Here is a 26,912-nt window from a genome sequence, read left to right as displayed (position 1 = left end):
TAAAACAAGGACAGAAACATCTAGTGGGACTAAATTACATTAATACTTTTATTTTCAAAGCCAAAGTGCAACATTTGACCATTTTCTCATGAATTATGTATTACATAAAATCAGCAATATGTAGGGTATTAGGCTGATAAAGAAAGACCTAAAATACCTCAATAACTTTAAAATTTGGTTGCCTATTTGGATAAGGAATACTTTTATAGGCCTAGTTACAGAAGTAAGCATACATACCCTGTTCTAATACTTCTTCTCGTTTTGGCTGCTGTAGTACAGAAGTCTTATCTTTATTCACTGTTTCTGTAAAGGATCAAAAGAGCTGAGCATAAATTTGCAGTATATATTACATACTTTAAATAGTTTATTGGAAATATGCTATCAACATAAAAATATTTTCAGGGTCTTGTATTTCATAAAAACAGTAGTATTATGAATTGATATGGTAGAAATGCTCTAATTCACAAAAAACTCTAGCATAACTACAAAGTACCAGATTCGGACTTAATAACTGGATCAACTACCCTTTCAGTAATATATAAATGATGCAGAATTTTAAAGATGCATTAATAAAACTGCTTGTATTTTTTAAAAGTTGAATCTAGTAATAATTTTAGGATATTTTCAGAACATTTTAAGGTACATTTTATAAATATATTACGATTTTTATAAATGACCTGATTGCTATGTTAATTTCTTTTATAAAATTTCCTACAGAAAGAAATAAGAAGTTCTGGCATTAAGACTGAACTTGTAATACTCAGTAAAGTCTCAGCATACTTCCTCCAATAAAACAGTATGTGGGTTTTGCAATTTTTAACTAAAGAAGTGACAATCAATATGACCATTTTGCAGATGAACAGTAAATTAAAGAACAATTTAGAGAATGAGACCAAAAAGACTAAGGCTAGTAATGCCTCATAAATCAAGAACTGTTCTTTGCTTGAAGACTCATTCAACAGATAATTTAGGGTATGGTCGGAGATGATAACCATTTTCATTGGCAAACTGTAGCACTCTTTAGAATATGGTGTATAAATTCATAAACTGAATCATTCATTACTGGTTATGGGAAGAATGAAACGAGGAAACTAGAAACACAAATTAAATGAAGAAAGATCTACATTTATGGAATTGGTCTCAAATGAATCTGTTTCATCACTAGTTGAGAGTTTTCACTTTAACTGTTTTGATGGGGGAATGTCAGGAGGGGAGATAGAGGATAAAGAGGGAAAAGAGGGAATCAGATTATGTGTACATATGCGACAGTTTGACAGAAGGAGGATGATTTTAAACATTAATCATATAGTCAAGTGAGACACATAAGAAAATATAAAATACAAAATCATACGTTGATTTAAATTAAACACCAATTTTACCTTTGTGATGTCCATGCATCATAACCATATCAGACTTCACAGGAATTGGAATGTTGGCCTCTGGTGGTATGGTTCTGAACAAATCTGGAGCGATATTCTGTGTACAGGTCATGAAAGAAACTGCATGCTTGGCTTCCATGTAATACATAATGTATAAGTTGCACATTTCATCACTAGATGTGCCACTGCAGGCAAAACAAAAAAACAAAACAAAAAAACCCCAAAAAAACCCCAACCAAACAAACAAAAAAACCCACAGACATGACAAATCAGTCATTCACATAAAACACATTCTTAATGCAAGAAAAATGCAACCGGTAAATCTTCCAACAATGGATTCAAAGATGGAAATATTGTACATTTATTTTATAGCTTTCATTAAAACCCATCACAGTTTTCAACATCAAAAGCACACTTTCAAAGGCGTATTTCCACTTAATAATGGAGTATTCTTTTGCAGTCACTCCATGGATATCACCAAATACTACTGACGGTAATGGCATTTCAGTTGCAATGAGATGCTTTCTTTCCTCTTCTAAATCCTTTTATTCTTTAGTCCTTCTTCTATTTGTTAAAACTCATAGATTGAGTAAAGTATTTTTCTCATGGAAAATCTTAATTATTTACTTAATAACAATAAAATTCAGAACAGTTCAACAGAAACACCATATATTAATTACAAGTTTATATAAAAGTGGCTTTTTCCATTTAACCCTTAGAGTCAGGGATCTTGGTTTTGGTAACTGCCTGTTCCTCAGGGTGAGATGAATCAAGAATCATGTGTTGATACTAAGACATCATAAACGTTATCTCTGGTATCTGACTTGGCACCTTGACTTCTATAGCAGGGAAGAAAAGAATGCCTGAGGAATGATACAAAATGAAACCAGGCCTAATGTCTTCTAAGGGCTCAGACCTGAATGGGGTAGTGCCGTACAACTGAAAAACTCAACGTTGAAGATAGATTTTAAAACAGTGGGGTGGTCATTTCCAAGAAAAAGTTCCGAATAATATAAATCATGCCTAATAGTTTATAGAACATGTTTTCTTCTTCCTCAATTCACATGGGTTACTAGGTACACCTTCACATAAACCACCTTTTATATACCAGCGTGGTTTGGGCAAAGCAACATTTCCTTTTTGGTGTTAGTTCTGACAATTTTTAGCAAGTCTCTACTAATAAAAAAACAAGCTCTGAAATGGATTATTTGCCATACAGAAATACATCAGTGTTGATTTTTCCAGCAATGTCATGCGGCACTTATTTCCTCTCCATAGCAACAGTAATGACATCAGCAAGGGAAGGAAAAAAAAGAAAAATCTTTTCCAAACAGGGATGTGGTTCCTCTAAGCTTTGAAAATGTAGAGCCCGAGAGACCACAGGAATGAGCCCCTGTTATGGGAAGCTCCGTTTGTGCTTTTGAAAATAATTTGTCTTCTCATTCTCTGAATCTGATACCTGCCAGTGTAATTGCCTTTCCCATGAAATAAAAGCAAAGAGTGAAGTGCAAACCCAAGCAAACACCTGTTCACTACACACATCTTCATGTGTCAAAATGCCATTGCTAAGAATTACATTTTAGCAGCTTTGGAGTTGGTCAGAAAATTATGTGCTATAAAAGGAATGGCTGGTGCCAAAGTAATAAGCCAGAGCTCCCACCATATTATCCACTCTCCTCTCATTCAAAATGAGGAAAAAGGTATAGATCAAGAGAGTGAAATGAGGGAAAAGTAATTTAAGATGTGGCCCTGGCTTAGAAAACCTTGAATCATTGTGCAGAGAGGGAAAGCAAAATGAAACCTTCCCAAATTAATGAAAGGAAAAAAACTGAATAAATTTGTATGGTAATAAATGAAACTTGCAATTAACCAATGGATAGATCCTTCTATATTTTTTGTTTGGGAATGTCATGCCCATGTTCATCTCTAAACACATGTGATTTTGTGAAACAGCCTAATCAGCTCACTAATACAGCTCATTTAAGGTATTGACTCTATGATACAATATTGAGCTGATTAAACAATTTAAGAATCTTTGCAATCACAAAGAAAATTTCATTAAACAGCTGAAGAAAAAGAAAAGAGTCATACTTTATTCCTTTCCATCTATAATTGAACTTGTAGTCAAAGTAACTCTGAGTTCCTATCTGACACAGAAACTATCATATCCTAAACATGGTAGGATTCAAATCATTGTTAGTATCAGCAACATGGTGTGCCTGTTTTATTCCACATTCATCTTTCTTTCACCCAAAAAATATCTGACTTTATACCAAACTGCTTTCTATGTTCCTAAGGGAGAACTGTGATACATCTACCCTTCTTCTCCATAGAGAACAACATATGCAATGCAACTCTGTCAATCTAATGCTTGTTAACATGAGAAAGTATGGAGGGACACTGTGTTCAGACTTCTGCGCTGGCTCTGCTGAATGGTCCTTTCAACACTCCCTAATGCCAGTGTGATTCCCTAAATGATGATGGCTGGCATCACCTATATCCCCAAGTTACAGTGGTGCATTTCTTTCCTCTTCATGCATAATAAGGTGCTTAAGTGAGAACTACTCCTTTTATATAGGCTAGCTTTAAATCTGACAAAGTCTGGTGAGCCTGAAAATAGTACATACTCAATAAATATATGTTGAATGAGGAAGAAGGAACAATCTATCTTAACAGATGTTTATAATGTATTACAGCATAACCTGTTACCCCTAATACATCATACTGCTGAGTCAGGTCAATATTACAAACTCAATTTACAGCATTTCTGAAAAATACTGAGGTCTATCTGTTTATCTATCTTTCTTTTATCTATCTATCAATCAGGGTTTTTATAAAAATATATCATTTCATATTATAAAGATATGTAATTGACATTTAAGAAAGTATCAAATATTGTGAAATGTATCATTTATAAAAACCCAAATATTATGGAACACCATGACTATGTTTCAGACAGTGATACTCCACTCTGGTGATTCCCTCATCCCTAGCCCCTGCCCCTTACACTCAACAGATGCTACACTTGAAAATAACCAATGACAGTAAAAGACTAATTTTGGAAAGAAATATGAGCTAGACTTGAAAATAACCAATGACAGTGAAAGACTAATTTTGGAAAGAAATATGAAAACTTTAAAGAAGTTATTTTACAAAGCTTTGAATTGTTTCTTAAGAGGTTTCATGGTACTTTAAAACTTGTACATTAAGAGGCTATTGATCATATAACTTTATTTGCATATAATACACTTTAAATGCTGATTAAACTGTTGTGCTTGGTAACTACAAATATTTATTAGACCTGCTCATATGTATATGAAATAACTGGTCCCAAATGAAAAATATCACCAACAAACTGACCAAACTGGTAAATATTACCTACCAATTCTCAAGAATTAATTTAAAATTTTAGCATATACACTTTTAGGCAAATTAGCTGACTTAATTAGCTTACTTGGCTGACTCAATTAAATTCTTTGTTTGTTGTTTAAACTTGACTAAACATCTGAAATGAATTTAGAGAAGCATCATGTTTAATATAAAATATGTAATGCAGTCAGGTAGAAAATACTGCTTCTTGGTATGTTAATTAGTACTATATTGTCAATATATATACATTAGCGCAACTTTGCCTAAGATATATTACTCATATTTACTATTTAAAAAGAAACATATCTGGATTTAAAATGTTACCATTAAGTAAATTTATTAACATAATTTGTCTTAAATTCACCTGTTTTTTAATGGTTATATTTTGAGATGAATCCCTGGTATGGAAAAATCTGTCCCTAGTTTTTTAAGGGCTTTTTATTAGTTAACTATGATTGCTCTACTTAAGCTAAGTTTTCTCCAGTCCTAAAATTTCTAGCTTAATAGAGTTAAGCTAGGATTGGGTAGAAGAATCACTCAAGTGAAAATCTTCCTAGTAGGCCACTGATGGTACAATTTTCCAGTAAAACCTAGTTTCCAGGTGGCTGCAGAACAAGAAGGTAAAAAACTTGAAGCCCATTCTTCTTCCAGTGCTTGAAGGGGGCATCTGCTGGTCCTATATGACCTTTGGGTAAGTGGGACTTGTATTTAAGTCAGCTTCATGCTCAGGGCTCAAACCTGTGCCAGTGGGAGTACATGTTTGTGTATGTGGGTTGGGGGTTAGATGGGAACAGAGAAGAGAGAGAGGAGATTTACAGAGTATCATTTAATTTAAAAGACATCATAAAAATACTAGTTTTCTCTTTATACTGGTTACATTCTCAATTGTGATTCTATAGTACCCTATGGAGGTGGTACCTTTTACTTTACAAAACAGATGCATTATTGTTATTACTAAAAAGTATATTAAGTGCTATAAGAATGCTTTGCATTATTATGAGGATTTAATTCATATTTAAGTTTATTCAAAATTTTCTGCTTCCTTAGTTTAAATTAAATATTCAGAATATGGATTCACCCAGTAAGTTAATTTCCTGTAATTTCTTTCTATTTCATTTACAAAGTGGCATTTTCTTTAGTCCACATGAGAGTTACAAAAAGATAGATTGGTATAGTCATTTTAGGGTATTATTTTAAAGCAAAATGCACATTTTAAAAAAGACTAGAATTATTCTGGACTCATGAAACTGAAAGAGGCCCCTAGAGATCACTTTGGCCTCTCATCCTGGTACTATAACAAGTCATTAATTTCTATGGCTGATAATTGCCTCACAGAGGATACTCAAAGGATAGAATCTGGCCAAAGTTACAAGCCCTCCAAAACTGTACAGGAACCTCTAAGCAAAAATATTCTACTTATTCCACACTTAAACTTGTAGGCTAGTACAAAGAATGTGTTGAAAGGGGTTTTTTTACTCCTTTGTTTGTCTACTTCAAAGGTTAATAAAATAACCAATGGCGTTTAAGTTAAGTTCCAGAGGCTCTACACTTCGTGTATTTAAAGATTGTTAATAAGTGAATTATTAGACTTTTTAAATCTAATTATGTCTACTTTGTCAGTCCTTTTGTTACCATTTTATGTAACTCAATAATTTTATTGCTTTACTCAAGTCTCCTTCCCAAATTTATCAGTCATCCAAAAGCAAAGCTGTTAAAAACTTCTTATTTAATATAACTTGATGACTTTTTTCTATTTGTTTTATCTTTAGCCTTAAAATTGATGATACAAAACCCTTTTAGACTGACATTAAAAAGTCCTATTCCACCATCTCGAATGCTTTTTTTTCTTTTACCTGCATCAGTACCTTTTCTGTTTCCCCTGACAACCAACAGCTAGTGTTGTCATCATAAGAATCATCTTCTGTGCATCTAATGCATATTTTCAGACGCCTATTCTCTGTAACTTCTCTTTGATCAAAAGATAAGTGGTTTAAAGCTCCATCTTCTAGGTGGCATCATAAATATTTTATAACCTAGTTTAATATGGAAAGGAGGCTCCTTGGTTCTTTTCTAACAGAAAGAAATGATAAGAGACTTTATCTTTCATTTTTAATTTAGGCAAACCTTTTTTGAAACAATTCATAGTGTTTTGAAAAATTTACTTGGTGTTATAAAGTATACTTATTTCAAAGCAGCTCAGTATTTTGAAAATTATTTAAAAATTCAACATTCTCTTATGGAAAAGGTACTGCATAGTATTATTCTCATTTGGTTTCTTATCTGGAAAACAATGAATACATAAAAGTTTTAACAGGTAGAAAAAAATCAATGGTTCTGAGTAATTAAGGGCCACCACTACATGCAAAACCTATATAATCACCTAAAGTTGACAGGGCAAAAGGACACTTGAGAAAAAAAAATTATAATCATTACATTTTTCTTTATTAAGATGTACAGGAAGTAATACACACTCTTGTGGCAACTATAATATGTAGAGGTGTGATCCTGAAGGTCTTGAATAAGCAGGAAGAAAGGAAGCATGAAAAAGTAAGCACATGTTCTGGAGTTTATCTAGATCAATCAGTTCTAAAATCATAAAATGCTATAGTTTGTTGTAATTGTTCATAATAGAGAAAAATGTGCCTGCCATTCATTCACAAAGACAACTGTCACCTATACTCATGCCTTGTCCTAATGAAAATCATTTTAAATAGTGGAATTTGTGAAATCATACCCAATGTGTGTGGCTTCTGTCCTTCCTTCACCAGTGAATACACATCTTGCAGCCAGTATGTCACCGAAACTAACATCTACTGGGTGTTCTACAGGGTAGAAAGCCTGCAAAGAAGACAAATACAATGATTCATTAAAATCCTCAATAAAACCCAGAAGCACATGCCTTAATAACGTGAGGCTTGGGGCACCCTGGGTAGAGAGGATGAACACACTTCACCACGCTGCTTAGAAATATTAAGAGAACTGATAAGGAAACCATCAAGTTGGAAAAGAGGTTATACACAACTTAGATATACAGTAAAGGTAGATTTAGAGATATTTAGATCCTAGAGAAACTCACAAGGGCCCTATGAGGGTTTTTTAAATTACTATCTGATTAATATTTTTTTCTCTCAAAATTGTACTAGATTCTACACACCTGTGGCAGCTGGGGGCTTTGGTGTCCAATCAGTGTCCACTGTCCATTTCTTACTCTGTAACCACTTACTACCTTACCTGCAATGAACACAAATTATAATTATATAAGGTATTAGAAAAATAAAAGGCATTATTTTTCTTATTTCAAAATAAAATATGAATATTTTCAGAACTCCAAATGCTAGGCATTTTCATGAAAACAATATGATCAAAAAACATGCAGAATTTCAAGGTATTGCACAAAATCTCTTTCACTGAAACAGATTTAAGGTCAAATATAATTTACATTTTACATTTATAGCATTAGCAAGGACAGTGGTATATCATCTAATATGTCGTTTAAAGTTCTTACCTAAATGGTGAGTGTGAACTCTGTAGGCAAAGACATGCATTGGATACTTTTTATAATGGCATGAAATATCAGAATTCACCACTGTTAGAAATGAAAACACAGAAAAAAGTCACTATTCAACTGGAAAATAACATTATTCTTGACTAAAAGTATGTATAGAGTATTCACAAGTAGCTAAGCATGGGGGTTTTGAGTAAACATATACTCATATACTCAGCAGATATTAAGCACTTATTATGTGCCAGCTACTTTACTAAGATGAGTTAAGAGCCCCTTACCCTCATATTTTATTTCACTCATAAACAAAATGACTAGGCCAAATCAACAGTGAAAACATAGGCTTAATTTGATACTTTATCACGAAATTTACACAGTTGAAAAAGCTTAAACATTTGTTTTTATTTTTAGAACAGAAGGATTTTTGAAAAATTGATTACAGATACCTAAGATAACAAGATTGACAGTTCCTGTTGAGAAGGAAACATTTCATATACTTTTCCTTCCTTGCAGACTAACACATAGTAGCTATTCAATAAACGTCTTTTAAAATAAGCCAATGAAAAGTAATGAGATCATACTTGTCATTAACTTTAAAAGATTCCCAGTAAGAACAAACAAACAATATTTAATATGACACTTTCACCAAAGGATAAGATACACTGATGAATAATATTATATTTATTCCAATAGCTTTTTGTAAGTTTAGGAGAAATCAGCTATTATTATCCCCATTTTACAAATGGAGAAATAAGCCCAGTAAATCTGTGTTCAAAGACTTGAGTTGCACCTGGATTTGCTGGCTTTTGATTCTGAATCTGATATTCTCTGCAGTAGTTTATGTCACAGTATGACATGAAATTTGTTTCTGGCATCAGAAGAATGGATGATTGATTTGTAAAATACTCAAGAATTATTCTTTAATTTGTATAACCCTCTACTTACCCATGGGCCTCAATTCTTAGCATAAAAACTGGAAAATAATAAACTACTGGCTTGGAATAATACAAAAACCTATTTTAACTCCAAGGATAATAAAGAACTGGTGTATTTTTCAGGGACTCAAAAATATTGGTCATTTCAAGTATTTTGAAAAATATACTGTAAATCCATTCTTAAAGATTAGGTAATGAGGTAACGGTAATTCTGAAAGATCATTACTCACCTTTCTCTCCTGCTGGTATAACAGTGTCAACAGACATCATAAGGTACATGCCAGCAATTAAAGGCTGTCTGCAGAAAACAGTAATATTTATCTCAACTATTTGCAAAGTCAACACTATTGCCTTGGAAAAATAAGGTATACTTCAATACATTGGTCTGTAAAATATGATTCATGGGAAATTAAAATAATATGGTAAAAGAGGTAGAATATATATTTTTTTCTGGAGAAAACTTTACTTTCTTGGGCAAATAATACATACTTTTGTGGCACAGTAAATGTGGAAGGCAGTCTCTTAGTGGCTCCTGTGATGGTTAATTGTATATGTCAAGTTGGCTAGGCTGCAGTGCCCAGTTGTTTGGTCAAGCACTAATTCAGATGTTGCTGTGAAGGTATTTTTAAAGAAGTAGTTGATATTTAAAACACTGACTTTGGGTAAAGCAGATTATGGTCCACAACGTGGGTGGGTCTCTTAAGGGAAAAGACTGAGGTCCTGGGAAGAGGAAGGAATTCTGCCTCCAGACTGTCTTTGGACCCAAGATTGCAATATTGATTCCTGCCAGGATTTCCCACCTGCCAGCCTGCCTTGAATATTTCAGACTTGCCAGATCGGACAATTGTGTGGGTCTATTCCTTAAAGTAAATCTCAATTTCTCTTTCTCTTTCATTCTCTCTCTCTCATACATTCTGTTAGTTCAGTTTCTCTGGAGAACCCTGATCTATACAGCTCCCAAAGACCCACAGCTCTGACATTCGTGCCCTTGTCCAATCTTCTTCCCTTGATGTGGGCTGGACCTAGTAACCAGACCCAGTACTTTGTTATTTCTAACAAACAGAATATAGCAAAAAATGACTTCTTTTCTTTCTCCGCTGGGTTCAGAGTATGAAGATTTGTTGTTAACTATTTTCTTCACCTATCAGGCTTATATATTATATTCAGTAACTTCTGAAATGAGGATACAAAATGACTCTCTGGCTTCCATCCTGCTCACCCTCTTGCTTTCTCCCTTGCTAGCTGTGATGGACACCAGCTACCATGCTGTGAGCTGCCCTGTTTAGAGCCCACACGGGGAGGAAAGGAGGGAGTCCTCCAGCCCACAGCCAGCAAGGAATTGAATCCCGTCAATAGCCACACGAGAGATCTTGGAAGCGAATCCTCCTCGGTCAAGTCTCCAGATGGCTGAAACCCTGGCCGAGACTTTGACTGCAGCCTTTGTGCGAGACTGCCAGCCCTAGCACCTAGCTAAGCTGTGCCCAAATTCCTGAGCCACAGGAAAATGAGACAATAAATATTCATTGTTTTAAGCCACTACGTTTAGAATAATTTGTTATACAGCAATAGGTAACTAGCACAGTGGATTTCCCACTTTTAAGCTCTTGAAGATCTTAAAGTTGTCACTCAGCTAGGATAACAGTAGTACTTACGGCAGGCGTGTAAGGTGTAAGGAAACACCAGAGCAGTCTTTGTGATTATCTGAAAACACACACACAAAATACACATCTTAAATATAAAAATGTGAAAAATGGATTTCAAACTAAAAATGTTAACTAATCACAACCCAATACTACATAAAAACCCTACATACTTCATTTGTATGGTGTTTTATAGTTTACAGAGTACTCTCATATTCATGAAATCCATTTATTTCCAATGTATCCCAGAGCAACAACAAAACTATCATTTCAAGCAGTCTGTAGCTTTTTTTCTTGACTCATCAAACTGACTAGTTATCTGCTTTCCTGCAGATACACTAAGTACTAGTCATAGCTCACAGAAGAAAGCTGTGGCTTCTCTCTATGCATTATCTGTATTGTTGAAACATCCAGAAAAGTTTGTGAACTGAATGGTTTGTTCCATGGGGCTCCAAACAACTAGCTTTTCTACTTTTCAAGAACTGAAGTAGTCCATAATTTGGGCTTTCAAGATATAACCATTTCTTAGAGTCTGTAATGTCTCCAATTTATGTATAGGGATCGCCTTATTTGGTTTCTACGCCTCGTTCATTCCCACCTTCTAAACAGGAACCTGATGTTCATTCTTTTTACACCCTAACTTCAGTTGAGAGCTGCTAAGTATCTGCATCTTTGCCAAGGACACTTCAGAGACCTCTTACAAATCTTCTCTCTTCTTTCTTCGTCTTCTCCAAATAGAAAGAAGATGAAAATTTAAATTACTCATCCAAATTCTGATCTCTTTTGAAGTTGCTGATCTCTAACCACAGAGACCATGAAGAGTAACTCAGACTTACTCATTCCTTCCATTTCTGTATATGTTAAATCCTTTCTATTTCACATTTTATTCTAGTAATTATAAAACTCTATATCTCAACTTTAAGAGTTGATTTTAATGTAACTATTGTGTATGTGTGTGCAAGATTGATAGATTTATATGAGAAATTAAGAAGTGAAGTATACTGGACTTCCTTGGTGGCGCAGTGGTTAAGAATCTGACTGCCAATGCAGAGGACACGGGTTCGAGCCCTGGTCCGGGAAGATCCCACATGCCACGGAGCAACTAAGCTGGTGTGCCACAACTACTGAGCCTGCGCTCTAGAGCCCATGAGCCACAACTACTGAAGCCCGTGCGCCACAACTATTGAAGCCTGCACGCATAGAGCCCGTGCTCCGCAACGAGAAGCCACCACCAAGGAGAAGCCCGCGCACCACAACGAAGAGTAGCCCCCACTTGCCACAACTAAGAAAGCCTGTGTGCAGCAACGAAGACCCAATGCAGCCAAAAATAAATAAAATAAAATAAAATGAGAATAGTGGAAAGTATACCATTAATTCATACCAAACGAATTCTAAACTCCAGAGACTCACCTAATTAGCTTGGTTGTTTTCAGAAAACATTTCTCCTGTATATAAACAATGTCATATCTATCTTCTAAGGCTATTTTGAGAAATGGTACTCATCCATTCATTCAGTTAATATTCACTGAGCAATTGCTATACTCAGGCGCTGTTCTACACAATGGGGATTCAGTGAAAAACAGTATGTTCAAAATTCCTGCTCTCATGGTGCTTATGCTCTAATGGAAGTGGAGGAGATAGGGAAATGGGGTAGGTGGGACAGGGAAAAACAAAACACCAAATACATAAACATGATAATGTCACACAGTGAACTCAACAGGATAATATGACACTGGGTAGCTTTTTTATCTACTGTGGCCCAGGAAGGATATGGTGGCCAAGAGGCTGGAGACTGTCCGGGCCATGCAGAGTGTGTTAAGAGCCTGGGTTTTATTTTCTGTCTGCAAAGAAGCCACTGGAAGATTTTAAGCAATGCAGGACAGGATCATATAAGGTGTCCACCTAGCACATTACCTAGCACTTACAGATTCCTCACTAATTACTTAATGTCGGATTTTGTAATTTTTTGTTTTAATTAACAATATCAAGTGAGAGCTTGTTTTCTCCCTACCATGTCCATCCAAGCAAAAAGTTCTATGTACAATGAGAACTGTCTCTTGGTTTTACATTATATCCTTGTGTTGAAAGAATCAAGTTAATCACATTTTGATATCCAACTTGGCTGATTTTCTTTACCATGACTTAAAAAAAAAGTAAATGGGAAAAATAAATAAGTTAACACATTTCAGGAACTATTAAATAAGTTTATTATTAAAGCTGAAATGTGTCACCAAATTAAGAGTAGCAGGAGTGTTACTAATAGTAACATGCCAGCTATTGCCAGTAACAAGGCATCTTCCTGTTAATGTTCTTCATTAGAACTGTCTAAATTGAGTAGATTTTTAGTCAAAGAAAAGCATGAAAATAAGTCAAAAACAAATTTTAATTTGAAGACATTTTCTAAGCACACATCAAAGTTTTCTCTAAATTAAATAATAGCAAATAGCCAATTAAATAATTTCTATATAATTGTTGTCTGTTTGATTCCCTGTAGAGATTAAAAAGTGAGCCACAGTCTCACCACTCCAGTGCAAAGTACCAGGTTTTCTTTTGATCCCACATGTTTATCAACTACATGCCATATTCTGTAAGAAAGTCAAGGATATCACACAATAATAACAAATCAGCTAAAAACTCAAGTAGTAATATGAGATGTTCAACACATTCTGGAGAAAAATATACTGAACTTCTGACTTAATGTATTATAACATAATGACTTTGGGGAAAACTGAATTTTAGAGACTCTAAGTTTTGTCTTAGAGAATGTAAATCTTATATGGGTAGAGGGCTGGTGAATATACACAGATCCAAAGTGAAAATCTTACCTGTTTTACAAAAAACTCCAGAAATCAAAATATACAGAAGGAAAATTAGTGAAGAAATACACTTAAGAGCCACCCTAAATAGAGTTGTTTACATCAAATTTATCTTGTCAATCTGATCCACTGAGTCAGCAAAAAACGAGGCATTCTAAAAACTGCTGTGTGTATGTGTGCCTGTGTGTATGAGTGTGTAAATACTATGCTTTACATTTTAGATAATCATCATTATTTATCCATGGGGTAATAGAATTACACTACTAACTGTGTGACCTGAGGAAATTCTGTTACTTAGTAATGGATAACATTTTTTTTTTTTTTTTTTTTTTTTTTTTTTGCGGTACGCAGGCCTCTCACTGTTGTGGCCTCTCCCATTGCGGATCACGGGCTCCGGACGCACAGGCTCTCAGCGGCCATGGCTCATGGGCCCAGCCGCTCCGCGGCATGTGGGATCTTCCTGGACCGGGGCGCGAACCCATGTCCCCTGCATCGGCAGGCGGACTCTCAACCACTGCGCCACCAGGGAAGCCCATGGATAAACATTTTAACGATGATACTTTAGTAGAGCAAAATTCTAGGAGTTATCACAAAGTAAAGAAAATACTTATAAAGCATATTCATATACATTTTAGACATCATCTCAGTCTATTGCTATTTCATAGAGTCATTATTTCAAAATCAAATTTTATTATTGTAAATCATTGTGATTTCTTCTAGTTCGACTTTCTACAGTTTGACCTAAAGAGCCCATGTGTTTGTATATATACATAGTGAGAAGTCCCAGCAGGAGCAACTTGAACTCCCTCAAACAAGGCTGTCTCGAAGTCTGGAGGGCTCTCGGACCACAGCTATTCCTATAGCAAGTGGCAGCTTTGGAGAGAAGCATATTTCAGTCGAGTGTTTGGTGTGAAGATTATGACCTTTTAACTCCAACATGATCTTTACCACAGTGATGCATTATTATTTCCATAACCTCCACACTGATCTTCCTTCTGGTGAACTCAGAAACTTCAGCTAGTTTTGCATATTTTACTGATGATTTCCCAGTGTGCTCTGACTTGCTTGCCCTTCTATTGTAACACAGTGCTTCAGCCACAAGATATGAAGCCTCATAAGAATTAATTCATTTCAATTCACTAGGCTATAAATGAAATCTGTCTCTTAAAATGGATGAGACTTTAAAGGTTTACTACCATAAAGAAACACATCAGTGCTTCTGCTAATATTTTACCACATAAGATGAAAAACAAAATCAGAACTGAGATAGTTAAGAAACATAGAGAAAATGAACTCAGAGTATCAAAATCATATGCTGGCTGAAAAAGCTAGTCAAAAAGACTAATTCTGTGACTAGAATAAAAGTAAACAAAAGAGAGGAGAGGAAATAGATGGGAAAATTAATGCAGAGCCGAAGAACCAGAGAAATGGAATCCCACAGCTTAAATAAAGATCGGACAGGAGTGAGTGAAATAACTAAAATGGCCTGAAATCACAGGATTGAATTTGTCCTAATGAAAGGTAGAACAGGAAATGAGGACTATTCCCTGATTTATATTTCAGCATAAATATTGTACATTTACAACATACAATATGTAAGATTTGTTGGGTGGAAAGTTTGGAATTAATTTTTACATTTTCATCACACACAGTTATTTGACCATAGTGCTTTACAAGATCATGACCAGTTTCAACTAGGTGCTCAATGAGTTCCTTTGTTTAAAACGAGCAGGATCTAGAAAGTTATCTATTTAATACTTGGTAGATTAGTACTCGTGATCAATATTGATACCACTAAGAAACTCCAGTCTATAAATGAGACTCCAGTCTATAAATGAGACTCCAGTCTATAAATGAATCTATAATATGTAAAGAATGTAGCACTCTATTTGGAGCATAGAAAAAATCCAATAAATATTAGTTCTTCTTCTTCTTATTGGTAGATTCCAAAAAATTTCAGCACATGAATATTTTACTTTTAAGAAATATATTTTCATAGTTATAGGTCAGGGATTTCTTTAACTGAAGAAACTAAAGCACATCAAATTTTTCCAACTTAATAACAGGAATAGAAAAAAGGGGGAAAACATGGGAATATTAAATGAGTAAGGAGACAGTTAAAAAAGGAATTAGAATTGAAATGGTATGTTAAAGATATTGCACAAAATAGATATTTTCAAAATGTAAATAGAAATGCTGATTCAGAAAGGTATGACTTAGGGAGATACAGAAGAGAGTCATCAGTGATATAGTGAAATTGTAGTAAGACATAAACATCACGGTCTGGCTAAAATGAAATTCTTGGATTAGGGACAGTAGGATCTCAAAGAAGTTGATAATACATTGTTTCAAAGGCCTTCCATGACTTTTAGCAATAAAGCTCCCTTTGACCAGACTCAAGACAACCTGCTTCTTTCTGAGTTCTGGGTCAGAAGAAGTTAGTTCAACAGGATTCTGTGTTTGTAGAAAAAAGAGTGAGGCAATTTTTATATTGATACTGCAATTGTTTTTTTAATCTATGTTTATTCATTTATCCTGTACAGCTATCATTATGCAAAAATTCTGACAACTCTTCTTTCCAGGTATCTTTGTTTTATTTTAGTCTTCTGCTTCAAAAACAGATTGTTCTTTCACTGTACTGGGCTATAGGTGCACTCTCTCTCCAAGGTATACTGGTGAATACTTGACTTTTAGCTATTAATGTTCTGTGTTTACAGAGGATTGAACCCAAGATATCACTGTTAAAGGGATCTTTCATGATTGCTGTTCTCTTTCAGTGAGAAATACTTTTAGCCTGATTGATTTCAAGATATAATGATGAAACTTCATTCACCAGATAGGTATCAGATGACACTGGGAGGTATATTTCATTTTATGTCATTACCGTCCAGTATAATGCCATATGTATGTACTAGAAGTTTTTATAATGGTAAAGATATTAACAGTGAATCTCTTAATGAGAATCATTTTTAAAAAGAAATGTAAAATCAAGTCTAATAATGCCTTAGAAGCGTATCATGGCATAGGAGGGTACTGCAGTACTGTAGGTTGAGTGGTAAGACTTCTGAAGAGTAGTCTGATGATGAAAGAAACAAGTATTTACAGACACTGGATGAAACTTGAAAATAGCACTCAACCCAAATCTAATCTTGAGTAAGATGAAAACTGGATGATCACTCGCTCCACAAGGGTCTCAGTTTCTCTTTTTTGAGAAATTGCTCTCCTCTGCTTAGGCAGAGATGTATAACCACAGCAAGGTATTTTATCAAATATATAGACTCATAGAATTTCAGAACTGGAAGGGACCCTGGAGATGAAGGAGTTCAAATCTTGCACTTTATAGACAGGGGAAAAGAGGCTACCGAGACTGGGTGTTGGCCAAAGCAATTCAGCTCACTGGTGACACACCTGGGTAACAAAACTAATTCTCGAATGTTAGTATTTAGTAAACATTATTTACGTAAAAAAAAGAGTTCTATTTCTTAGAGACTTCCAAAGCATTTTATCTATGAAATGTCCTGAAGTTAAAATAAAGGAATTAAGCAAGAATTGATAAGTAACCAGTGGTACTTAAGGATATCCACTTAAGTAGGAAGTACATTTCTCTTAATGTGAGGTGAATGCATGGGATATGAGGTTATCCATTCCATACTATTTAGCTTGCTTTTCTAATAATAGCTTTTAGTTCCTGCCTGGATTCATAGCTAAGTAGTAAAGTAAGTATGTAGAATAATGCATGATAATAACCTATTACATCTTAGGTCCTTAGAAGTCTGTTGATCTCTCCTAATCTTTCCCTCAAGAGATACACTTCATGAGCTCATCTTGTCCTGGTTGTTTCCTGCTTCAATTAAAAAAAACAGGTTAATCATCAATCCTGAGGGAACCAATGTGTTGTTATACACTACATCCCACTAACTGGAAAAGTCCTTCAGAAAGACAGTTGTAGAGTGGATTTTAATTCACTGCACTCTCCTCAGAAGATAAAGATAAAGGATAAAGCACACCCATTATCTACTATCCCACCCACAGTTTTAGATGATGGACCCTTTCCTTATGGAAGTACTGAAAAAGCATGCCTGGAACCATTGCCAAGTCTTATGAAAAACAAAGAAGTAACATCTTTAATAATAAAAATGTATTTTAGGAAATTTATGAGCAAACAGTAAACTGTATCATACCTTTCCACCCTCTCAGAGTGTTCTGACATAATTTAAAGACCATCTTCTTGACTTTCTGCCTATCTTGAATTAACAGACAAGAATGAATCAAGGATATAATACATACCAATATTTTTTCAATAATATATGTACACAGATTTTGTAATAACTATTTGACCGTTAAGCTGGTTTGATCTTTACCTTATGGTTCTTTGTTCTGAATTAACAACATTAAATTGATGGGACAGATCAATTGATGGCACTTTGCTGAGATTAAATCATGGCTCCCAAGGTGACGAAGAATAGGAGATTACTTGGGGATTCATTTCTATAGTCAGGAAAAATTTCATAGAGTCAAAATTACTTGGAAAATCCCATAGGAGAGTGGAGAGTGAGGTCTCTTAATAGATCGAACACAGCCAGTTTTCTTGGCACTGGAGCAGATGGCTGTCAGTTTTGTCCGTTGGGCCATGTTGTTTTTAAAAAATGTTATTTCTATATAGTTGGACTGTGTTGTTATATAAGAAAGGTTATTTCTGTACATTTGAAACCCTGCAGCAGCAGAGAGACGGACACAAGCACAAGAGGCAAATAGGAAACCGCAGAGGGAATAGCAGATAAGGGTCTCGCGTTCATTCTGGGTACAGGCACACTGAATGAAACTCTGGTTTTAATGAAGGTAAGACACAGTTCCTTTATTGTTTTTTGGTACCACTGGATTACAAATGCAGGTCCTAGAGTCACTTAACAGTACTCAGTAAAAAGATGATTCTCCAAATTAACCAGAAAATGCATATATTAAAGTGTTTTGTTAGAGTTTCCTCAAAACAAATTCTCAGTCACCAAATTTCTCCTAGAGAAATCACTGAAAACATATTTTCGTGTCAGGACTCTCCAGTTACAGATACATTGATATAAAATAGTCTCCACTCAAAAAGCACTAACACCTTAAGCTGTCATGGCAAACGTGCATCTGCTTAGCAAATATAACTGAAATAGGTGCACTGTTAATACATGACACAAACTGCACAGAGGTTTTCCTGGGGGCTGCTGAAAGCTGGCTTAGCAGACAAGCCTTGGTGCTAAATAAACCAGCACTACCAAAAAAAAAACTTCAAAAAAGAATTCCTTTTGAAGCTGTCACTGCAGTGAGTTAGCCTCTTTTGATTTTGTACTCACTGCTGTGGGACTAGAAATTACTAACTTCCATTTGTCCTGTGGCAAGGAAGAGAAAATGCATTTTATCCATCCTGCAAGAAGACGACTTTCACAAATGATGGCCTGTGCTGTTCTCAAAAGAGATCAAATGGAAGGCAGGCAGGCAGGCTCACCAACGAGCTTTTATAATCGCTCTGTGTGTGGAGAATGTTGCGGCGAGACTAATGTCAGAGCACTTTCCTCTTTCCATCTTTTATGAATGCAAAGAAAAGAATCCATAGTGAAGCTTATGATTTATACTATTTCTTCTCTCAGAATTATGAGCCTGCTCCAGAATCATACTTCCAAGAAAGTAAAATTAAAAGAAAAAAACCCACGAATCCTAGGTAAATACAGAATTTTTTAAAACGTGGCAGTTTTTTTTTTTAAATTATATTAGCACTTTAATATCTATGCTTTTCAAGGTGGAAGTGAAAGTTATTAAACACTTGACATGGTGATTACTTCTTTTTTAAAAAAATTTTTCAATTTTATTTATTTTTTTATACAGCAGGTTCTTATTAGTCATCAATTTTATACACATCGGCGTATACATGTCAATCCCAATCTCCCAATTCATCACACCACCACCACCACCCACCCGCCGCTTTCTCCGCTTGGTGTCCATACATTTGTTTTCTACATCTGTGTCTCAATTTCTGCCCTGCAAACCGGTTCATCTGTACCATTTTTCTAGGTTCCACATATATGCGTTAATAGAGTTCTTAAATTAATGATTGTTTTTTGAACTTTTCGTTGAACTATATAATATACAGAAAATTGCACAAATCAGAAGTTACAGCTTCAGGAATTTTAAAAAACTAACACACTCCTGTAACCAGCACCCAAATCAAGAAGCAAAAACCCTCCACTTGTGGCCCCTTCCTGAGGCATTAAGTTTTAAATCTTTATTTTGTGTACACAGCATATTTAAACATTTATTTGCCTTTCCGAAGGTGCTGTCTTCTGGCACCTTTAACTAGCTTGTCCACTAGCTTCATGGGCTTTGGTCGGCAGTTTTTAAAATACTATATCTGACTACTAAGAGTTATTTTACTATTTCCCCTTTCTCTCAGTGAAAAGTCCTATCAACCACTTTTTACTTCTGCATCTCAGTTTTTAATATATATTCATTTTTTAATTGAAAGTCTAAGCTTTCTTTTGCATTCTCCCAATTATTGTCTGTTCTCCCTACTGAGGGCAGAATGTAACTGCAAAAGTCTAGGAACCACAGTAAAGGTACCAGAAGAATAAGTAATGGAATGAAAAGGAACTTTAAGGGTTTTAATCAAAGAAACTTTTAAATTCAGTTTGAAATATAAAGCTAAAAATCATATTTCTCATATAAAATGCTCTATTATGAATTTTTGAATTGTCTGGAGGATATTTTTTATATACATAAAAGGTTTACCTTTCACCCCCTTTGGAATTCTCAACTACTTTGTGCAACAGTATATTCTCCATCTTTTATTTAACTTAAACCGCTAAGTGCTCATGAATGATAAGCAAAGAGAGGGTAACCTAGTGGCAATAACATCCTTTTTTGTTTTGCAAACAGGAAGTTTATAGTCTGCAAAAGCGGTAATTTAATTGGAATATATGCTTTTTGAAGCTCAACCTAAAATCAGTGGCTGTATTTTCAACCCAATTATCTTCATCAGCTTAAAATACTATATCGTGTACTGATTTTGGTTCTTCAATGAAAAAATAAATTTGAAGTAGCTAATTTACATATAATTATGCATGCATGTAGTCCTCGGTATTAATTAGGAAATATACTTTGAATATTATAGCTCATATATTTGACTTGGCATTAATTTTCAGTCATTCAATATGTTTACGTTGTAATTGGTATGAGGATTAATAAAGTTAATCTTCATAAAGCACTTGTGAGTTGAGAAGTAGTACGGAAAACACTGAAACTGCTCAGTGCCCCAAATTATCTCTCAAAATTCCCTGAGACCTTAAGCAAATCTTCATAATGTAAGATAAAGGGTCTGTTTAGAAGGGTTTGCAGTTACTGCTCAGATTTTATTCTCCTTTCTGTTATTATAGGTGATAGATACATTACAGTTAAGTCGGGGAAACAAGGGTAAGGAATACTTGCAAAGAAATGGAGCTAGAAAAGTGTTGGGTAGGGGAGATATCCGTACAAGAAGACAGCCTCTGGAAAATTTTCAAAGATGGAGAAAAGAAGAATTAATATAGAATGAGAAGAAACGGGGAGCAGGACAAAGGGTTTCCAACTGGGATGAAGAGGAGAGCAATGTTTCGTTGGCAGAAAGAGGGAGGTTAGAAGGGTCTCTTCCAGGCCTAAGGAAGGTTGGATTTTATTTTTCTAACAGTTATTTTATAAATGTCATGAGATGTCATATTTGAATGGTTTTCATCAAATGTCTTTTTGGTCACATATTTAGTTAGGGTATCTCTCTCATTTTACACGTAAGACAGTCAACTAACATAAAAAAGGAATTAATAGAAAATAGGAAATAGAATGTACAAATCCTAGCCTCTCTAATGACTTCCGTCTTTTACCGTACTTCCTAGAACACAGTAAACAAACGTAAACATGCCAAAGCAATGAGGGGATTAGTGAGGGACAGGGTGTGGAAACCAGCCTGAGTATTTGTGGAGTGTGTGAAAAAATGCTTTGGATCTCCTAATTTTGATGTGAACCCATGAGCAAGTAACTTTATTTTTCCTCTTAATTTCTTTTGGTTAAAAAATAAAACATTATCTGCTATTAATTTAAATGAAAGTAATTAGTTAATGATTATGTACCCTGACCAGTTTAAAAAAAAAGAGTTAAAAATTAAGGGTGATTAAAAAATCATGAGCTGCAAAGGGGTAAATGAAGGTAAAGTATAAGGTTGTCTCAAAAACAACTAGAAAATAAAAGCGAAATGTGAGAAACTAAATAGTATTAGGGAAAGTTTTTTTCCCTAAAAGACATCACTTAAGCTAAACATTATATTGTTCAATGTTACATTGCTCTAAAAAATACATTTTAAGGAAAAAAGGACATTCTGAATATATTCTTTAAAAAGCGATAATACTGCAGTGCTTTACATATCTTTTCATAACCAAATGAATGAAAATGCAATTCCTGATACTTAATGACCATATTTAGGTATTAAAATAAACAGGTGTCCCATGGAATGAATGAGATGAATAAGGACCATTAGTCTTCCAAACTGAAGATGATTAACAAAACTGAAATGCAGGAAGCTAGAGAATCAGGGAGCTTACACTGGCAAAAGCCAAAAAATATTTCAGGATAATAGCCTTCTTTTGGATCATTTGAGAGGCACTGAATAGTCCTAAAATCATTCCCATGACTCACAACAAGCTGCTTGTGTATAATTAAGGTTAGAGAAGAACATGAAGAACATCCTATTATAATTCTTCTGAAATCAGTGGGATTATCAAGTAACCTGGTGTAGAAATATCCCTACATAAGGGAAGTGGATTCCTTCATACATCAGAATGAAAAGGCATAAATGAGATGAGGTAAGCAACTCCAATCTTTATTCATATTTATTCTATTGTGCAAGGATAATTTCATTCCTCTTCCTTCCTAGTGGTTCAAAGGATTTTTAGAAGGACTGACTCCATTATTTGTTTTATATAGTTAGGACATGAACTTTGATAAACTACACATTAGAAATTCAACACAAATTAAATTCTTTTAGCTTTTAATACCATTGGACTAGTAGCTATACCACCTCTGGCAAGTCACTTAACCTTTCTGAGTATCGATTTCCATTTCTGTAAAATAGAGGGGTAGGGCTAGATGGTCCCTTCCAGTCACACTGGTCTCCTTCTATCACTCCAAAGACTCAGTCTCTGTGTTAAAAACAAGTGCTTTAAAAATGAATTAGTACATAACACATAAGATGTACGGTTTTTACTATTTTCAGAAGAAAAGGAAATCAAAGTCATGGTTTTGTTTTCAATAATGCCTTTTCAGCCATGTTGCAATCTCTTCCCTTTATCTGAAAAGGCCTAAGAGGCTGTGGAATTTCATGCAGGTTGAATGTTACCTTCTTGCCAATCATATCTCTCTCCGAGTTGGTCTCATGGTCTCTGCCTTTCATTTTCTTGTCCCTGTCACCCCATATATTCCACTTAAAAATCAAAAATGTAAAAAAATGGAAGGATATAACTTATTTTTGTTCATTGTTCAAAAAGGTTTATCTAGATTAAGTGTCAAGAAGGAAGATTTGCACCCCATACGTGAAGAGGAGTGTGTCCAAGAAAGTCATATATGCGTTGTGTCGTCTACCATAATAGTAAAATAGCATTTTAAATCCAAACACCAAATTTTGTGAAAAACTTAAGAATAAATATAAACTCTCCTACAAATTTCTAAGTGAAATAAAAAAGTGCTAGAATAACCAGACAGTAAAGGCATTTTCTTCTTTCAAAGCACCCCTTTTCTTAGGAGGATTGGGATTTAATTATACTTATTTTGATAAATGCAAATTATTCTGCTCATGTCCCAAGCCCCAGGAGATTTCCCTGATACACCTGTAGTACAGGAAAAAAAAAAATGTAGAAGTAACTTCAATCCTCTAGGAAACTTTGCTCCTCAGTTGTCAAACTTTAGTTTGCATAAAAATCAACTGGGGAGCTTGTTAAAATTTCAGAATGCTGGGCTCAGTGATGTGCTGGTAACACACAAGCTCTCCAAGAAAAATATGCATGCGTGTGTAAATATACATTTATTATAGTTTTACTAATATAAAATGTGTGTAGGACACAATTTACAAACAATAATAAAATAAATAATATTCTTTATCATAAATTCCATATAACCAGTTGAATTTCACAGAATTATTTCCTTAATTTTGTTTTCGTTTTTTGATTTTTTTAAAACCAGATAGAAAGTTTACTTCTGATTCACATTAAAGTCCAATCTTATAGGAGTCCAGTGAGGTGGGGCTTGATGATCTTCTAGGGATCTGTCTGTATTTTTGCTTTCTCCCCTAGGATATTGCCCTCTTCTGCAAAGTCAAAGTTGGCTCACCACCACCATGTCTAAATGAATGCCCCTTAGAAGTGGAAAGAGCTATGTCCTTAATTTTTCCTTAATTTTTCTCTAGCCAATCTATGGTTATAACTGACTAGTGAGTCGTTTGGACAAGAATGTTTGTTGATATCCTTGTTTATTGAAAAACAAAGATATATGTTGGAACTGTACTTGCTCGTCAACAAAGTGAGCAAAATCTTTGCAGTACTGGATAGTAGTTTTTGAATACTTAAAAAAAAATTTCTTCAAAATTTTTGGCTATTCACAGTAATCAGCATTACTAATATTTTTTTCATTGTTTTCTTAAATCTAAACAACCAACAAAATAATTTATGAAGCACTGATTTGTAGCATTTTTCAATTTCGATGGTGTAAATTTTCCCACTACAGTTAATTTCAAGCTACCAATGTGACATTACTGAACACTGGGTTGGAAAGACACACTATTTTATAGTGTTTCCACGATACAGATACAATAGACATAAATACCCCCAGAGCAAAGATAGTAGTAAAGTGTAGTAAAATAGTTAGGGAAGGATGACCTTTGAGTATTTATTGCCTTTATTTTTAATCAGGGCTATACTTAACAATCAGCTCACTAACTATCTGAAAATTAGCAATTGGCTCTTACGGGTCAATATGAATCAGCTCTAGTACACCACTGCCTAACCTCTACTTTTTGTGCATTTGATTCAGTAGGTCTGGTTGGAACCAGGAATTTTCATTTTAAAAAGCACTCCAAGAAGATTCTGGCACAAGTAGTACACAGATCAGATTTTGACTGTACATGGACTATGTACTATAGAGGTAATTCTATTAAGAACTTCCAGCTAATTCTAATCCTTTTAATGAAACAGTAAGAGGAGTTCCTTGGTTTAAGTAAACACTGGGCAAAATGTTTTAACTGTGAAAACATCTAGTGCAGGTAAGGATATGAGGTTTGCTCATTCACTATGGATTGTAAATTGGAAAAACTGTTGCATCAGGTAATTTGGTGGAATCCGTTAAGGTTTCAACACTCCACAACCCCCAAATCCCATTTCTAAAAATCTACGCTGCAGTAGCAATACATGGTTACCTAAAACATTTCTAACGTTAAAGTTCACTGCAGTATTGCTTGTAATAACAAAAAACTCAGAACTTAAACGTCTTTAATGGGGAACAGGATATATAAATTATAATATATCCACACAACAGAATACTAGGCAGTCATTATAAATAATGAAAGAGCTTTCCGTGTGCTGCCTTAGAAATCCCAGAGTACGTTGTTAAATTCAAAACAACAGCAGATGCAGATCTGTGGAGAGTGTGATCTGAATTTTGTCCAAAAAAGAAAAGAAGTGCAGATATACATACATATCTGTGCTTTCTGTGAGTATAATATAGAAATGCTGGGATAAGCATATGAAAACCTGGCAGATATAAATTCAGTTACCTGGGGGTTGGGGTTGGGGTAGAAGGAAGATGGGATTGAAGAAGGTATATTATAGATTTTTTTTCTTTTGAATCCATATACCTTTTCTTCAATAGCTTTACTGAGATATAATTTACATACGTTACAATTCACCCCTTTAAAGTGTACAATTCAATGGTTTTTTAGTATATTCACAGATCATATGTAACTGTCACCTCATATTATAGATTTTTAAATAGTTAGGTATTGTGAGTAACTTTTGTACTTTTCTTTTTAATGGCTTTTTGTATTTTCCAAAAAATGAAAAATAAAGTTTGGGATAGATTATTTTAATGGGAAAATATTCAGATATATCCAGAGTCCTCCAATCCTTGTTAGTATTTTAACCAATTAACTCAAGTATTAAGGAACAGGTTTCTTTGTTCCCATACTAGAACTATTTGCAATTCTGAAACCTGAAAAGTTTTGGAAGCCTAAAGTTTTTTTTCATAGCGTTTGGCAGCAAAATCCGATCTGAATGATGTGATGCTACTTACGTCTGTCTTTATCCCTTGTAGTGTGACCATTTGAACGTTTTGCTAAAGGAATATTAGCATATTTGATTACGGATAGTGTCTCAGATGCCCAGAGGTGATATAATGTAATATATGATTTATGTACTTGAAAACCTTTCAAAAATGTTTCAAGTTCATAACTCCAAACTGCATCTGTCCCAAAGCACGTGAATAAAAGTCTGTGCCCCCACATCAAGGAATATTAGACAAATAGAAAGTGGGAGGTGGGGAAGGAAGAAAGGAGACTTGCTGCATGGCACAGGTATCCCAGCCTTGGGAGAGAAAAGGGAAACTGAGGTCAAGTGCACCCTTCCTGGGACCACAGGGCTGCTGTCCCTGGAGTTGAACTTGGGAACATTATGTGTTCCCCGGAACAAAATATCATGTTGAGAACCAACCTTCTATATGCCGGAAGGGATTAGGCTTGCTGGAATGTGTGCATGTCAGGGTCTCATTCAGAGAAGGCCAGGCTGAATGCTAGAAAGGTGCCATCTCTGTCTCCTTTAGTGTAGAGACTCAATGGCTTTCAGGCATCTCCCCGGGGGAGGGGAATCATTAATAACACCCTCCACATTTGGAGTTTCAAAGGAGCTTCTTAAACATGGAAAGTACTCCAGAACACCTGAAAATACCTGGGTTTAAATACCCCGACCCACAGCATCCCTCACTTTGCAGAGGAGAGAGTAAAAGCAGGCTTGGTATATATCTCCCTGGAAAGCACGCAGGAGGAAGCTACTTCAACAGGTTTAGAAAAGACAACACAGGCAGCAACAGGGAGCAACATTCCACCAGTTTCCCACTGTCTCTGCAATCAGGTATCAGGGAGTCAAGAGCACCTCTAATGATTACACTGAAGTCAGAGCAGTCTGCTTTATACTGGAATGAAATAATTTGAAGTGCAGCTGCCCTGCCAC

At 34.9% G+C, this 26,912-nt stretch overlaps 1 protein-coding gene across 21 annotated transcripts in view; it reads right to left on the bottom strand.

Moving 5' to 3' along the window:
- PAM (peptidylglycine alpha-amidating monooxygenase) overlaps window positions 1–26,912 on the bottom strand; it is a 280,433-nt gene that overhangs the window by 54,360 nt on the left and 199,161 nt on the right. For all 21 annotated transcript variants that reach the window (XM_060296067.2, XM_060296058.1, XM_060296059.1 and 18 more), the window contains 7 exons: window positions 10,838–10,886; window positions 9,416–9,483; window positions 8,254–8,334; window positions 7,903–7,979; window positions 7,483–7,586; window positions 1,380–1,564; window positions 238–303 (listed from right to left, as the gene is read on the bottom strand). In XM_060296067.2, the coding sequence (XP_060152050.1) occupies window positions 238–303; window positions 1,380–1,564; window positions 7,483–7,586; window positions 7,903–7,979; window positions 8,254–8,334; window positions 9,416–9,483; window positions 10,838–10,886 (630 nt within the window). The remainder of the gene's footprint in view (window positions 1–237; window positions 304–1,379; window positions 1,565–7,482; window positions 7,587–7,902; window positions 7,980–8,253; window positions 8,335–9,415; window positions 9,484–10,837; window positions 10,887–26,912) is intronic.

Source organism: Globicephala melas, chromosome 3, assembly GCF_963455315.2.
Source record: "Globicephala melas chromosome 3, mGloMel1.2, whole genome shotgun sequence".
NCBI classification, from domain to species: Eukaryota; Metazoa; Chordata; class Mammalia; order Artiodactyla; family Delphinidae; genus Globicephala; species Globicephala melas.
Note: the sequence above shows the minus strand (reverse complement) of the source record. Positions and strands in the feature narration are given on the sequence as shown.